The 15,307-nt window shown below is 39.2% G+C and overlaps 1 protein-coding gene across 3 annotated transcripts; it reads right to left on the bottom strand.

Annotated features, from left to right (window-relative positions):
• Window positions 1–3,299: 3,299 nt before the first annotated feature.
• On the bottom strand, window positions 3,300–14,806 carry gareml (GRB2 associated, regulator of MAPK1-like). 3 transcript variants are annotated; one of them, XM_077552926.1, is made up of 7 exons: window positions 14,248–14,806; window positions 13,081–13,221; window positions 9,642–9,772; window positions 9,119–9,284; window positions 7,206–8,056; window positions 5,557–5,729; window positions 3,300–4,424 (listed from the first exon to the last, which is right to left on the bottom strand). In XM_077552926.1, the coding sequence occupies exons 1-7, from the start codon at window positions 14,357–14,359 to the stop codon at window positions 3,869–3,871; spliced, it is 2,130 nt and encodes a 709-aa protein (XP_077409052.1). In that variant the 5' UTR covers window positions 14,360–14,806; the 3' UTR covers window positions 3,300–3,868. The 3 variants fall into 3 exon arrangements, with proteins under 3 accessions (XP_077409052.1, XP_077409054.1, XP_077409053.1); XM_077552928.1 differs by lacking the exon at window positions 14,248–14,806 and adding an exon at window positions 12,458–12,958 and having other exon boundaries at window positions 13,081–13,185; XM_077552927.1 differs by lacking the exons at window positions 13,081–13,221; window positions 14,248–14,806 and adding an exon at window positions 12,458–13,053.
• Window positions 14,807–15,307: the final 501 nt, after the last annotated feature.

Genomic DNA, 15,307 nt, shown 5'->3' with positions numbered 1-15,307 from the left:
AAAGCTGTTTTAGCTGACCAAAAATATGCCAGAACATGGTACTGCTTTAAAAGGACAATATGAAGCTCATTTCCGTTTTTTGATGTTCTTATGAATACACAATCGTCTATATATAACAAAATACATTATTTTACCAATAACTACTTTTTAATTATTTTTATTGAAGATTATTTATATCATGGCGACAACCACGACTGTCACTCGACTGTCAATATCTGGTGCGCCCTCTTCAGTTCGAATAGTTTCCACTTCGGGCATGGCTGCTACTCTTTTTTTTCCCAGTTGTTTCTGTAGATTTCCGACCAGAAAATACCTCCTCTTGTCAGGTACTTGACACAAACACACACATATTATTCAACTAAAATGTAAAACTTCGCTGAATTTCCGGCAGTACTGTGCCTCACAGTTTCAATGAGAAAGCCGAGGTGAACTTTCACCTGGATCACAGCAGCAGTATCTAAGCGCGACGCGTGGTGGCGCTATAGTGGCGTAAAAAATATACCTGTACACGGACGTATACAATTCGTACTCTGTGTGCTTTGATTTGACGATTTATTTCTGGCTATTTTGAGTCAAAATCGTTTGAAATATCACATATTAAAGATTCAAAGTGTTTTCTTATAATTATGAGCAGCAGGGAAACATGTTTCCCCTGTTCAATGTCATCTCCTCATATTAAAAACTAAAGGCAGATCCTGATAATCAGTGATGCAAAATATTGTCAGATCAAAGTTGATTATCAGTCTCTCGTTTTGACAGGCCATGCAAGACGGCGCATCTCGGTGTGACCCCATCGCCAGCAGCTAGCTAGCTAGCTAGCCTCTTAATGGGCCAACATGAGCAGAACAATTGTGACCCTCATGGGAGATTTTTGAAAATTGTAAAGTTTTTTTTCCCCCGATTAATTGGAAAAAATAATCACCAGATTAATTGATTACTCAATTAATCAGTAGTGCAGCCCTAAATTTGTCAAAATCTTCTGATTTTACCCTCTTAACAGTAATTCGAATCGCCACCAAAAGTGGGAAAACAATCTTGGGCACACCTGAGGTCATGCTGGGACTGCTGCCTGGAGCGGGAGGCACACAGAGACTACCGCAAATTGTACACGCGCACGCGCACGCGCACATTTATAAGTTTTTGACAATGTGTAAAATGTGTGTAGGTGCGACTCCCTGGAGCATTTGACATGATGCTGACAGGCAGGAATATCCGTGCTGATAAAGCCAAGGGGATGGGCCTAGTGCACCATCTTGTGGACACTCTCGGTAGGACCTCTGCACTGCAGCACATTTTTTAAATTTATACTAACTGGATTATATAAAATATAAATAACATTTTTAAATAAATACAGTACTGTAAAATAAACAATATATGGTAACTAACAGGAATAATATGGAAAAAGGGAGATTTTATACCAGGGTACTTTACAGCTAAAAAAAATCTTACGCAATAATATATAGTAAATAAAAAACATAGTTAATTGTATTAATTCATTTTAAAAGATACGATTTTTTTATCAATAATGTAAAATGTATTTACTTGATGAAATTTAAATTACTTGATTTTTATTAGGAATTTATAGATTAATAATATATATATTTTTGCTTTATATCATACATTTATAAATGATTTAATTAAATGTAAATTATTATCATTATCAATAAAAAATAAGCAGAAAATATAGCGTTTTTTTCTTAAAATTATTAATTGTATAATAAAAATGAAATAAATACAATAGATTGAACAGTTTTTCCCTAAAAAAAAAATATATAAACAAAAATAAATAGAAAATACAGCATTCTCCTTAACAATAAAATAAATAAATAAATATAATATTTAATATAATAAAATAAAATAATATATAATAATAAATAATAATAATAATAAAATATAATGTAATATAATAATAATAAATATAAAATAGATATAATTTTTGCTTAAAATTATTATTATTAATAAGATAAATAAACTTTTAAAATTTGTTAATTAAAACACAATAAAATAAAATAGGTATAATTTTTTCTCTTAAAATTATTAAATAAAAATAAATAAAAGCAAAGCAAATTATTCTTGTAATTTCTAGTTCCTGATCATAAAATAGCCACTCGATACTGATACCTGCTATCAATACCAACCCATCTCTATAATTCATCATTAACACTAGTATAGAATATGACAATATTTAGTGGAGAGGAGGCAAAAAAGTCCAATCCTACAACAGGGAGAAGATCATGTTTGAAAGTGAGAATCTTCTGATTGCGTCACGGGACGTCCCCGCGCAGCGTCGGCCCGCATCAGTCACTCGTCTCCCTAATATAAACGTACGAAAAAGGCAAGTCCCCTTCAATGGAAAGTGAGCGTCTGCCTCCCCCCGGGTAGAGAGAAATTCACAATGTTTCCGCTGGAGAGGAGCCGACTTTCGGAAGAACTTGAGAACCTCTTCTGATTGTTTTCTTAACTACTTTTGGTTTTTCCCGCAGAACTTTTGCAAACTGGCTGTGACGTCAGAGTCCAAAGCATTGCTCGGCCTTTATCAACTTATTTTTTATCATTGGGTAATTTTTTTAAAGCAATTATTCAATTGAACTCATTGATTATCAAATTAATCAATAATTATTTTTGATAAGGAGTCATTTAGAGTAGATGTGTCAATAAAAATTCATTGAGTACTCGTCAAGTAATCAATTATCAAAATAATCTATTTTGATAATTGGGTAATCATTTAAAGCCATTGTTTTAATTTAATCAGCAACTGATCGATTATCAATTTATTGACACTTTTTTTTGGCTCATCCATGAATTGTTTCGATTAGAAGTGTCAAAGTTAATCGATTAAGCGACAAGTAATCGATTTTCAAATGAATCAACAGTTTAGATTTAATCAATTAATCATTTAAAACCATTGTTTTTAGCCTAAAACTGTCTAGAGGTGTAACGATTAATCGACAAGTAATCAATCATCAAGTTATCCGCTAGTTGTTTTTGCTAAACCCATGGATCATTTTGATTATGGGTGCTAAAATTGATTGATTAATCCACAACTATTTTAATAATCAAAAATCATTTAGAACCATTGTTAAGCCGAAAATTGTCTCGGCGCAACGATTGACCGATTAATCAACAACTGATCGGTTTCTTTTATAATTAGGTTTAAAGTCATTTTAATTATTGATAAGACTTTCATTTTCTGTCCATAATCGCTCTTTGATCTTCAACTTCACATTCAAGGGTGGATCGATTCTCTCTAGGCGCCATCGTGTTGTCGTGTATTTGTGTCCAACACAGTGAGAAAAATCAAGCATGATTTAATTAATTTATTTCTTTATTTATGCATGACTAAATTAAGCATTTCGATGTGATCTGAGGTACATTTTTAGAAACTATATTTCTGAGGCAGTCAAACTCACACGCGACTATAAACAGAACAACAGTGTGTGTTATCCGAAGGGTGGATGTTTAAAAAAAAAAAAAAAATATATATATATATATATATCAAAGAATGCTGGGAATGTATTGAAAATGACGTGACAGAACTTCTTTCAAGTCTCGCTTGTGGAAGTGGAAGGCACATTTAGGATAGCCCATTCTGCCCTAATTGAAGCCCTTTTCACACTGCGCTCAGTATGAAAGAGTCACGCAGCAACGGCAATGATGAGTTACCAGCGCGCCCATATTTGGAAGTGCTGATACAGCAGCCAAAGCAGGAAGTAAAAATGGATATTTTGGACAGCACCGTAAAACCGTTCTGTGGTCCCGGCCACATACACAATGAATGGGTTTGACAAAAACGAGGCTGCTAATTGCAGTGTGAAAAAGGTTCGACACTCACAGTGGCGTTTGGATTGATTGACAGGGAATTTGTGCGTTAGATCTTGGGCCTCCACCCTTGTATGAACTGCGTGATCTTGGTGACGTGGAGTCGGCTCAGGTGAAAGTCATGTGACAGGATGTCCTCGGTCAGCTGAACCAAAAGGCTGCCGTCGATTCGCTCCCTCTGGAACACCGACACCGCCGCCTCCGACAGGCCGATGAAGCGCAGGCAGGCCGACACCTCCTCCAACGACAGCGCCGACAAGTCGGCGGGAGGACGCCAGGCGGGGTCGCCGTCGCTCGTCCCGCCTCCCTCCGCCCCTCTGGAGGTTTCGGGAACGTCGGCCGGCTCGGGCGACGGGCAAGGAGACTGGCGGTTGAAAGGGTTCAAAGCGCCGAAAGGCGCAAAGCGACTTTGCGGGGGCGGAGGTCGCAGCCGGGGCCCGGCGGCGAAGCAGTCCGACCACGGCTCGGCCCAGGTGGCTTGCGCCGTCTGAGGGTTGGCCGGGGCGTCGGCGGGGATGGTCGAGGACGGCTCGGGGTTGGGGGCGGGGCAGTCGGCCCAGGAACACGGGTAACAGTAGAGGGACGTATCTGGAGAGTGTGAGCAGCTGGAAGCCAGCACAGAAAATGAAAAGGACTTCAATAGTTAACTCACGATTAATCGCAAATTAGTTTTAAATGTAGAATAAAATGTACAATCATAAAAGTGAAAAAAATTTGAACTAATAGAAATATGGCTGCGTCTTTTAGTCATTGATACAATAATTTCATAATAATTCATAAAATTGAGTTAAAATTAAAAAGGTGTACTCTAAAAAAAAAAACGAGTGTCATATTTATTTGTGTTAAGGTCATTTTTCTGCCACTAGATGGCATAATTGCATTTGTAAGAAGGTGCATTTTTCTTTAAAGCCACTTTTTTTTAAATTGTAAAATACCTCGGAGTTTGAACATAATTCGTTCCTACGAAGTGTTCAAAGTCCGCATTGTTCAACCACCAAAACATTTTTTCCCATAGGAAATAATGTAAATGCAACTAATCTGTTCCCAAGCTCCAAAAACAGAAAATTCCTATTTTAATTTCTATTTATGTTTTTTTTACATTTACAGTACAGTACAGTATTTAAACAATCAAAATACCTTCCCTTACCTGTTGTGGTGTGATGGCATCAGTGGATAATAAATGCTATGTTAATGCTAAAATTGAGTTAAAATTAAAAAGATGTACTGCAAAAAAAAAAGTGTGATATTGATTTGTGTTGAGTTCATTTTTCTGCCACTAGATGGCATCATTGCATTTGTAAGACGGTGACAGCTCTGCATTTTTCTTTTCATATTAAGATCTTGAACATGAAGCAACTTTTTTTAAAATTATAAAATACAAACTTGACCCCAATCTCCACAAATATATGCATTATTATTAAATTGTTAATTAATGTTTGCTGCGTTGTGACTGAAAAAAAAAGAAAAAGAGTGGCATTAAAGGAACTTTAAATTAACTCAAAACTAACGCTTTAATTTTGACACTCCTAATCAAAACAATAACTGTTTCAAGGATTTTAATATGGAGACGCTCATTTCCTCTGATTTTAGTTTTTGGTGAAATCAACTTGAACGAAACATGTTAAAAAGGAAGTCATGCAAATTTTGGCAGGATTTGAAAATGACGGTGACGATTTGTTGCCAGTGTTTGAAAATGTCTCCAGTAATTTACACCAAAAAAAAAAACGGTGACAGTACCTGTCCTGCAGTCCTGAGGAGTAGAAGGAAAGATTCGGTCTCGGGGAGGTGGAGGAGGCCCTGGCGAAGCGAGGGGGGACGGGAGGGCTGGGGGCGGGGCTGGAGATGGAGCCCAGTTTGGAGCCGCGAGGGGGCACCGGAGGGGCAATCAAGTAGCGACACTCCTCTCGCACCTTCACATACGCACACAGAAAAAAAAGAAAAGGAGAACGTGTGTACTGTTGCCTCGTGTTCTGGTTGCTAAATGTCAAACTCGGGTGACCTTTACACTTCCGACAAAAAAGAGCTACGCTCTTCACACACACACGCACGAGGTTTGGCGGACTAAATAGCAGGGAACGAGTCAGGCAATAACTCAGACGCCGACATGAGCTCCCACGCGTCGTTCCAATTTTGTCGTCAGCCGCCGTGATTCAAAGTGTGCAATTGAAATTGAAAAAAAGAAGGAAAAAAAAGAAGCCTCATAGGTTAACAAGGGTTGGTGTGCAACCAGGGTATTATAAAAACGAATAAAAATGAAAAATAATAATATATTTATATGAACTCATTCACTGCCATTGACGGCTATAGACGTCAAAAATTCATTGGAACTATTTCTATTAGTTTAACTTTTTTCCCACTTTTGTTAACAAGAGTATGAAAACCTAGTTGGAAAAATTGTACATTTAGAACATATATAAAATTTGTGATTAATCGTGAGTTAACTAGTGAAGTCATGTGATTAATTACGGAAAAAAATGTCATCGCCTGACGCCCCAAATTTTTTAATAATCTTCTTTTTTTTTTTTAAGAAGTACTTTTATGGTTTTATTTTTTTCAAATAATCTTTTTTTTTTTAAAGCAAAGTTTATTAAAAATTAGGGGCATCTGGTGATTAAATGTTTTAATCATAATTAATCGCATGACTTCACTAGTGATTAATCGATTAATCACAAATTTTATATCTGTTGTAAATGTACAAAAAAAAAATCTAGGCTTTCATACTCTTGTTAACAGAAGTGGAAAAAAATGTTAAACTAATACAAATAGTTCAAAATGATTTTTTGACATCTACAGCCGTCAATGGCAGTGAATGAGTTCTTTACAATAATATCTGAACTCATCCACTGCCATAAATTAATTTTTAAAAAGATTCTAAAAAATTTGGGGGCATCTGGCGATTACATTTTTTTAATCACAATTAATCACATGACTTCAACTCACGATTAATCACAAATTCTATATCTGTTCTAAGTGTACTGTAAAAAAACACTCTTGTTAACAAAAGTGGAAAAAAATTTTAAACAGAGTTTAAATGAATTTTTGACGTTTATAGCCGTCAATGGCAGTGAATGAGTTAAAGAAGGAATTCTGATTTATGTGTTGGTGGAATATGAGTTAAGCAGGAAAGTCCATCTCATGGGCAGCCATTTTGTCACTTGCTGTCGACTGGAAATGACATCACAGACCCCTGGGCCCTTATGCGCTGTGATGTAATGTAATTTTTAGTCGATAGCAAGTGACAAAATGGCCGCCCCCTTAGACGGGCCTTTTTTGCTACTCAATTTATATTCCACAAACACAATATCAGACTGCCGTGTTTAGATTAGTACGGCCGCATTGACTTTCCCTTCAAGAAGCAGCTCAGCATGTGTTGCGGGGCAACTCACAGCATCCGATTTTGGAGGTATGGGCGGCGGAATAGCCACTGTTGTCACCACGGTGCCCAGGGAGCCATCCAGCGAGGAGGAAGAATGGAAGGAAATGAGGTTCGGTTCCTTCCCGAGGCCGTCCGCGTTCTGATTGGTCCAAAGCTCCTCGTAAGGTATCTCCTCACTGGTCCTCATTTCAGCCTCGGTCCACTCAGGCGTCACATACTCCCGTTCCTCACCTGGTCCCTCCCCGAGCCGGATCCCGAGGGAGTCCCCGCAGCGCTGCGATAGGCTGTCCGAGACCTCGCCCCCGTAGCTGCACATCGACAGCTGCCGCAGCGCCGGCGCCAACGGGTCCTGCGCCGACACGCACGCGCGCGAGCGCCGCGGGCTGGCGCACTCTTCAGTCATACACTCCAACTCGGGCCGGGTTTCCCTCACGGCTCGCGAGTAGGCGTCGGGGTCGAAGGCGTAGCGCAAAAGCAGGCTCTCCAGCGCCGCCGCGCGCGCCGAGGCCTCGGCCACGTTGAAGCGAGGCATGCAGCGCAGCAGCAGGAAGTGGGAGGGCGACACTTCCTGCTGGCGGAGGACCATGCAGAGGACCACCGTCTTGCTGACGATGTTGAGCAGCTTGAAGCGGTGGCCTTCTCGGACCGCGTGCCGGTCGTACGGGTTTCGCGGGGGGCGGGACGGCACCGACACGTTGACGGGGAGGCGGACCCGCTCGATGATGCTGCGCACCGTGTGCTCCCCGCCCAGCATGCCTTGTTCCAATGGGGAGCGTGTGCAAAAGCGGCCGCGGCAGGCGAAGGGCAAGCTGACGCTCTGATTGGTGCGATGGTTCATACACACCAGGCAGGGAGTTTTACCTACGCCATCAAAAGATACTCGTTAGATGCAGGATACATCAGTCAATCAGGAAGTAACCTGAAGTGTTTGTATATACCTCAAATATGCATGTAAAAATAAAGCAGAAATGTCAAGGTACTAAAATTACAGTTTGGAATATTAGGGTATTTAAAAATAGCATTTTCCCCCCATTGAGCACAATTTTATTTTTAAACAAAATACTGTCAAAGAGTATTTGGTCATTTGTTTTATTTCTTCTTAGCTTCTTAGTAAGTCACTGTGTCCCACCACTGGTGAGCTATTTTTTTTTTTAGAACAGACCCATGGGCAACTCATGTTGTCCTGGGGCTAACTAGTACCCATTGGCACCTTTTTATTAATTTTTTTTGATAATGTATATTAACTATGGAAGCCCATTCCTGCCAATAAAATGTTTGTTTTTTTCCTGCCAGTGACAGTAAAAAAATAAAATAAAAATGAAACCCTTTGGCAGAAATGGGCTTCAGTCAAAAGAAAAAAGAAAAAAAAATTAAATTATTATTTTTTAAACTGTAATTAGTTTTTTTTTTTTTTACAGTAAAAAGACCATTTCTTCCAGTGACGGTAAAAATAAGGAGGGAAAAAATCACCCCATTGGCAGAAATGGGCTTCAGTGCAAAAAGAAAAGAAAAAAATTATTAAAAAATTAAAATTATTTAAAAAAACAACAACCTGTAATTAGTTTTAAAAAAAACTGTAAGAAGACCATTTCTTCCAGTGACGGTAAAAATAATAAGAAAAAAAAACCCTTTGGCAGAAATGGGCCTATTACAGTAAAAAAAAAAAAAGGGAATAATTTTTTAACTGTAGAACTTAAAAAAATATTATTATTTTTTACCATGAGGGGAAAAAAGAATGATTTATCTTTTTTTTTTTTACTTTAAAGCAACACTAAGGAGCTTTTAGTTTACATTGATCATGGCGGCGCCATATGGACAAAAGTGGTAATGTTTTGCCAGAAGGAAGACCACATTTCCCACAAGGACAAGTGTTGCGTTGTTTTTGGCTTCATATGGTAAAAAAATAAATAAATCCTTTCTTACTTCTGGGAGTCTTTCCCAGCCGTCTCAACAATGCACTCAATCCTGTCTTTTCCTTGTTGGGCGTGGCACAGAGAAGCTCCGCCTTCCCCATGAGAGACAGCTCATCTCCAGCCTGCAGCGTGAAGCTGTAGGGCTCGCTGTCCTCGCTGAACTCCCCTGAAACCACCTGCACAATTGCACACAGGAAGGACATGTCACGAGAGTTCAAAACATTTTGAAAGTGATTTTTTCCCATCCATCCTGTTCTCGTCAGACCGCTCCCTTGTGTCGACCAATCATCTCCCTCGCATTATGAAACTTACTGTATTACGGCATACGCTTAGGTGGGTAGTCAGAATTTGGTGCCGATCCATTTGACGATTATCTGCGCTCTACTGAACGTCATTCGAGTTAGGTCCAACTTTTCACACCCCTGCGGTTGTGAATGTGAATGCGTCCCAAATGTTTTGGTCAGTGAGCGCACATAATGTCGAAAGTGCAGTCAAGTCTGCGCATTGCTAAAGAGAAGCAACGGGGCATGAACCTTGACGCTGAAAGCGATTGTTTCCGTGACAAAGACTCGGTCGGGGAACGCTCCGGCAACCTCTTCCACGCTGGAGAAATACTGGACGGGATCCCTGATGTCTCTGTCTTCATCCAACAATTTGAACTTTCCTGCGGGGCGACAAGAAGGGTAAAAAAAAAAAGTATGGAGGGCCAAAACTGCCGAAATGCAAAATAAATAAATAAATGACTAAAAGTGAAAATGAAAATAAAAAAATATATAAATCCATACAAAATAAATATAAATGGTAATAAAAATGACAAAAAATATATAAATACATTTGTATTTAATTTTTGAATTACATATTTTTTATATCCGTTTTCATTTTCACATTTAGTCATTTATTTATTCATTTATTTATTTGGAATTTTGGCAGTTTTGGTCCTCCATTAAAAAAAAAAAAGGGGGTTAAGACCATTTCCATGCAGGTATCATTGACGCATGAGATTGAGGAAATTCAAAATAAATAAATGACTAAAAGTCAAAATAAAAACATATAAAAAATATATAAATCCAAAATTAAATTTAAAAATATATAAATATAATTGGTAATAAAAACAAAAATATATATATATAAATACATTAATAAATACATTTGTATTTAAAAATATATATATTATTTTTTTATATATACATTTTTATTTTCACTTTTAGTCATTTATTTATTTGGAATTTGGGCAGTTTTGGTCCTCCATAAAAAAAAAGGGGGTTAAGACCATTTCCATGCAGGTATCATTGACGCATGAGATTGAGGAAATTCAAAATAAATAAATAAATAAATGACTAAAAGTGAAAATAAAAACATATGAAAAAATATATAAATCCAGAATTAAATAAAAAAGTATATAAATATAATTGGTAATAAAAACAACAAAAAATATATAAATAAATACATTTGTATTTAAAAAAATATATATTATATTTTTTATTTATCCATTTTTATTTTCACTTTTAGTCATTTATTTTTTTGAAATTTTGGCAGTTTTGGTCCTCCATAAAAAAGGAGGTTAAGACCATTTCCATGCAGGTATCATTGACGCATAAGAGGGCAAAAAAAAGCGTTGATTGGAAAGTGTTTTGCGTCCCCTTTGATTGCCGACATTCTTTTTCTTCTTACCAAAACAGTTTTGAATTACACCAGCACAAAGACACCTCGGCGACCTCTGACCTGGCACCGGCTCGCGAGCCGATCGACAGTCGACAGGGTCGTCATGGCGACGGCTAAAGGACCCCCATTCTCACGCAGAGCGTAGAGACATCACCATGGAGACCGTTACACACTCAGGCACGCACGCACGCACACACGCCGCCCTCCGCTTTTCTTTCACTTCCTCATCGCCGTCTTCGTCTGTAAATCTTTCCCGGGCCGGTGATGGGAAGCAGACGCGTAACGCTGTTTTGTTTCTGTTTGATGGCTGCTACTTTTTCAGTTCAATTCAGGTTAGCATAAAGAACATTTTAAAATGCTCGCACGTTCACATACAGCTTCATCGGAATGCTGTATTGAATACTGAGAAAGGCGCTTCTATTTCTTGAGAGAGAGAGAGAGAGATGAGATTTTTTTTTTTTGTCTGTCTGAGAGACAGAATAGAATGCCAAACTCCAGCATCTTACTCGCCAGCAAGTCCCTCCTTCATTCTTCCCTGCAGCCAACTTTGCAGCCAAACAGCTCCCGAGACAGAACAATAGAAGCAAATGGCGCATCCCAACACTCGCCGGATGAAAAGTGAAGGACTGAATAGGGAATTCCACAAGTCCAACATGTTACGAGTAGGAAGACTGGCTGAAATTGAGGCTATACCTCGTTAATCTATTTCAATACAGAATGTTATGTTATGCAACATGTTCGTATTAATGAGTCACTAATGTGAAGACTGCATTTGCGTTAATGACTTCTCACAATAATTAGGAAACAGATAAATATTGTGTTTACACTTTACAAAATTCCTAGAAAATTACAATGTCCTATCACTGGTAAGTTATTTTTAGAACAGTACGGCGGGATACTCATGGTCTTTTTGAGCACCACATCAATGACCTGGCCTAAATAAAATTGTCTGATAATCCTTAAAAGTGCGTTTTAAGGCAGCAACTAACAATGAGTTCAGTAATCGATTAATCTGTTGATTATTTTTTTTCAAATAATTGATGAATCAGATTTTAACAACTTTAATTTACACCCTTTTTTTTTCTTCAAAAATCATATTATTATTGACAATGCACAAACATCAATGATTTACAATTCAGATACTGGCTTGGCCTGTAACGCAACGAAAATCGGCAAAAATGTTGATCGTCGTTTTCAAAGTAAAAGCATCTGCTTTATTTTGGTTCAAGACAAAGATAACCAGTCTCTTTCAAGGAGGACTGCAGAAATCGGATCGGAAATTCTGAGCATTTGGAGAATTTTAAATTAAAACGGATATCTGAACCATTCATTGTTTATCAAAAGTAATTAATTAATTAGATAATCGTTTTGTTGTCGATCAATCATTGCATTTCTAGTGCGTGTCTGTCTTTCTATTGACAGGATTCACTTTAACATCCCTTCGTAGATGATAAAGAAAATATCCCATTTGGTGGGATAGCTAGCATAGCAGTGGGATAGCTAGCTAGCAGATGTTAGCTAGTACTGCGAGTAATGCTAATAGAGCGATACAAAATATAGATACTGAATTGGAAAGCTTGTTTACATGAACTTGGGACATCATGGTAAGCTTCAGTGCAGTTTTACGTAAATGGCCAGCTTTGTTTCGTAAAGATTTAAAAAAGACCAAGTCACGCTAATCACTTACTTTCAAGGCCCATTCATGAAATGGGATCATTCAGCTTTTTCTCTCCTCGACACCTCAGTCATCACTTGAGAAGGAGGGAAGAGCGAAAGAGAGAGAGAGAGAGGAGCATCCTGTTGTGCCTCCCTGGGGGGAAACCTATATTACTCTCCTCCTAAGCATATTTGGACTTCCTGGATGAAGTCACCACGCAGACGTTAGCTCATCACTGCTTGTGATTCCGCCCGCAGTTACCTGCCATATTTGGAAGCGAGTCAAAAATGTTCTCACGTGGCAAAACAGCACAAAGTACCGAATTCACGTTTGCTTTCAATCATGACAAAAATAATGGACATAAACCCAATCACGTGCTTATCTCCGAGTCCAATCGTCTTCCTCCACTTGACCCCCGAATGTTCTTTCATTCTTCCAAAAAGGAGCCAGGGAGGCGGGAGTGGTGTGCGGTGACATCAGCGCTCCATCAGTGGAGGCATTAAAGCTCCAGTTACGCACTGAATAACACGACTGGCCCCGGCAGTCGGAAGAAGGGGATTGCGGGGATGAGCTTCGGTGAGGTCATGATATTTTTTTTTATGTTGAGGTTGGGTATAAACGTACCAATCAAGTTTTATATAGTATCCTCTCACCTTGGTATTGTAGAGGGATGTCAATCTTGGGCCCAATGACGTAATGGCCTTCTTCTAAGCTATGAGCGGTCACTGTTGTCCACTGGCGACATGAGTGGAGGAGAACCACATCCTCCTCTGACAGACCCTCAACACATTCACCTGAGAATCACATGACGCATCAGCAAAACACACATCCGACATCCATGTGGTGAACTATGCATCTGTATGATTTAAAAACGTTAATGTGGCTGCGTAAACAAGCAACCATCTGTGAGGTTACGAGCATCGCGGGAGCGCGCAGCAAATGCAAGGTGCGCGCGCACTCGTTGTACATTTCGATGGAGGCGCACGACGCAAAGCTGGAGACTTTCCCCGCCTCGGCGGTTTTTAGTATTCAGCGCATCTACAGACACGTTGCATCATTTGCATGTGAAAAGAATTGAGCGGCACTTTAGCAGCACAACAGACACTTTGTGGCTTTTCCGGGCAGCACTGGAGCAGTAGAACAACTTGGACGGAACACCCACATGCACTGGCCGTTCCCAAAGTCAAGCCCCCCGATGTGCAGGCGACACATTCAGTTCGGAAACAAGAAACATGATATTCACACGTCTCCTATTTAAGATGAACTCAAAGAAGCAAAGAACACTAACTTTGTCCCCGTGTCAAGTAGCACAAGTGAATGAGGCGAGATGGAAATGGACTCGCGTCTTTAAAAAAATATGTCCTTTTTTTACATATATTTTGACTATACGTATTTATATGGATATCGTGTTAAGTATTGCATTTTTTTTACCATAGCAAGATAAGGTTACGTTAAAACATCGTCCTGTGTAAAGAAAGTGTTTAGAAAATTTCGGTTTGATTTTGTAGGTTTTACCGGAAGTATGAAACATTTTAGCTAACCTGACTTAATAATTAAAAAAACGGGATAGTTAAAACTTTACACTTAACCTGCGCACTTTTTCAAAGTCAGCATCACATATAGACAATTTAGTCGTCTAGTTGTTGTCTTAATTCGTTTTCCTAATTACAACACTTGAATTGTTACTTTGTGACACCTGTACGGCGAGCAAGGGTCATGGTTAGCCAATGTAACTGTAAAACAACAACAACCAAAAAACCCCACTAACCTAAAAGTAAGATGTGTTTCGAAGCACCTGCGTGACCGTGAAATTCTCTTACCGTGTGCCAGGCGGACCAGGGTGGGCAGACGGAACTTGCTGACCACCGCGTCCAACGGCAGCGCGAGCGGGCTCCAGGAGATCTCCGACAGGCTCGCCGACAACTTCTCCATCCTCCCGGGTCATCACTGTGCCGGAGATGAGGACGAGCGTGAAGATGGCGGCGGTTGTTTGGATGGAGGTGAGGAGGAGCATGGAGGTGAAGGTGGCGGAGTATTCGTGAAGAGTTTCGCCATGTTTGAAAGTGGGAGTAAAAGAGCTGCGGACTGTGAGTCGCGAGATGAGGGAGGGCGCCGGAGACCCCCCCTCCCTCTCCCTTATCACACTTTGGTCAACTAGCAAAGTGTTTTAAGTAGCAAAGCTCAATGAGAAAACGAACATAATAAGTTCTACTACATTCTTATCTGTTTGGATAGCAATATTATTCACACAGAGGCGGCTGAAGTAAGCAGAAGTACAAAAGGCCAAAAGTATAAATTAATTATAATGGAGAATCCATATTTATCCATCTAAGGAGGCAGCCATTTAGCCACTCGCTGTCGACTGAAAATGACATCACAGTTGCTCAGGCAGGGCTCAGGTAACGACGATCACAACTCATATTTTTTTCTTAAGTTTGGTCATGTGACATTTGCAAGCAAGCCGTGATTGGTTGTTACCTGAGCAGCACCGAGACATATTTTTTTCGTCTACAGCAAGTTACAAAATGGCCGCCCCTTGAGATAGATAAGAATGGGTGGATTCTGTTTAATTCGTATTCAACAAACACAATATTAACCAGAATACCGTCTTCCGACTTTACTTCCCCTGTAAAATGCAAACACTACATACTGAGAAACAAAGATGAGTAAGAAAAAAATGGGAAACTTCTGCCATCTCAAAGAGTACAGATGAAATGCCATTAAGTATAAAAGTGGAAATGAATTATAATGGTGAAAAGTATGTCTTAAGTCAAGTTAAAAAATGTCTTTACAATAGTATGTTCTACGTGGCACCACTAGTTTAAACACAGTATTCTAGTATATGAATTAAGCCACAAAACCCATCAATTTGTATCCATC

Source organism: Vanacampus margaritifer, chromosome 19, assembly GCF_051991255.1.
Source record: "Vanacampus margaritifer isolate UIUO_Vmar chromosome 19, RoL_Vmar_1.0, whole genome shotgun sequence".
NCBI lineage: Eukaryota > Metazoa > Chordata > Actinopteri > Syngnathiformes > Syngnathidae > Vanacampus > Vanacampus margaritifer.
This window is presented reverse-complemented; position numbering and strand designations above follow the sequence as displayed.

Excerpts from the sequence above, each read along its gene's own strand:
- gareml (XM_077552926.1), bottom strand. The coding sequence starts at position 14,359 with ATGGAGAAGTTGTCGGCGAGCCTGTCGGAGATCTCCTGGAGCCCGCTC. Across the intron at positions 8,057-9,118 it reads GCTGGGAAAGACTCCCAGAA|GTAAAACTCCCTGCCTGGTG; the intron begins GTAAGAAAGGAT and ends TTGATGGCGTAG. Across the intron at positions 5,730-7,205 it reads TACCTCCAAAATCGGATGCT|GTGCGAGAGGAGTGTCGCTA; the intron begins GTGAGTTGCCCC and ends GCGTATGTGAAG.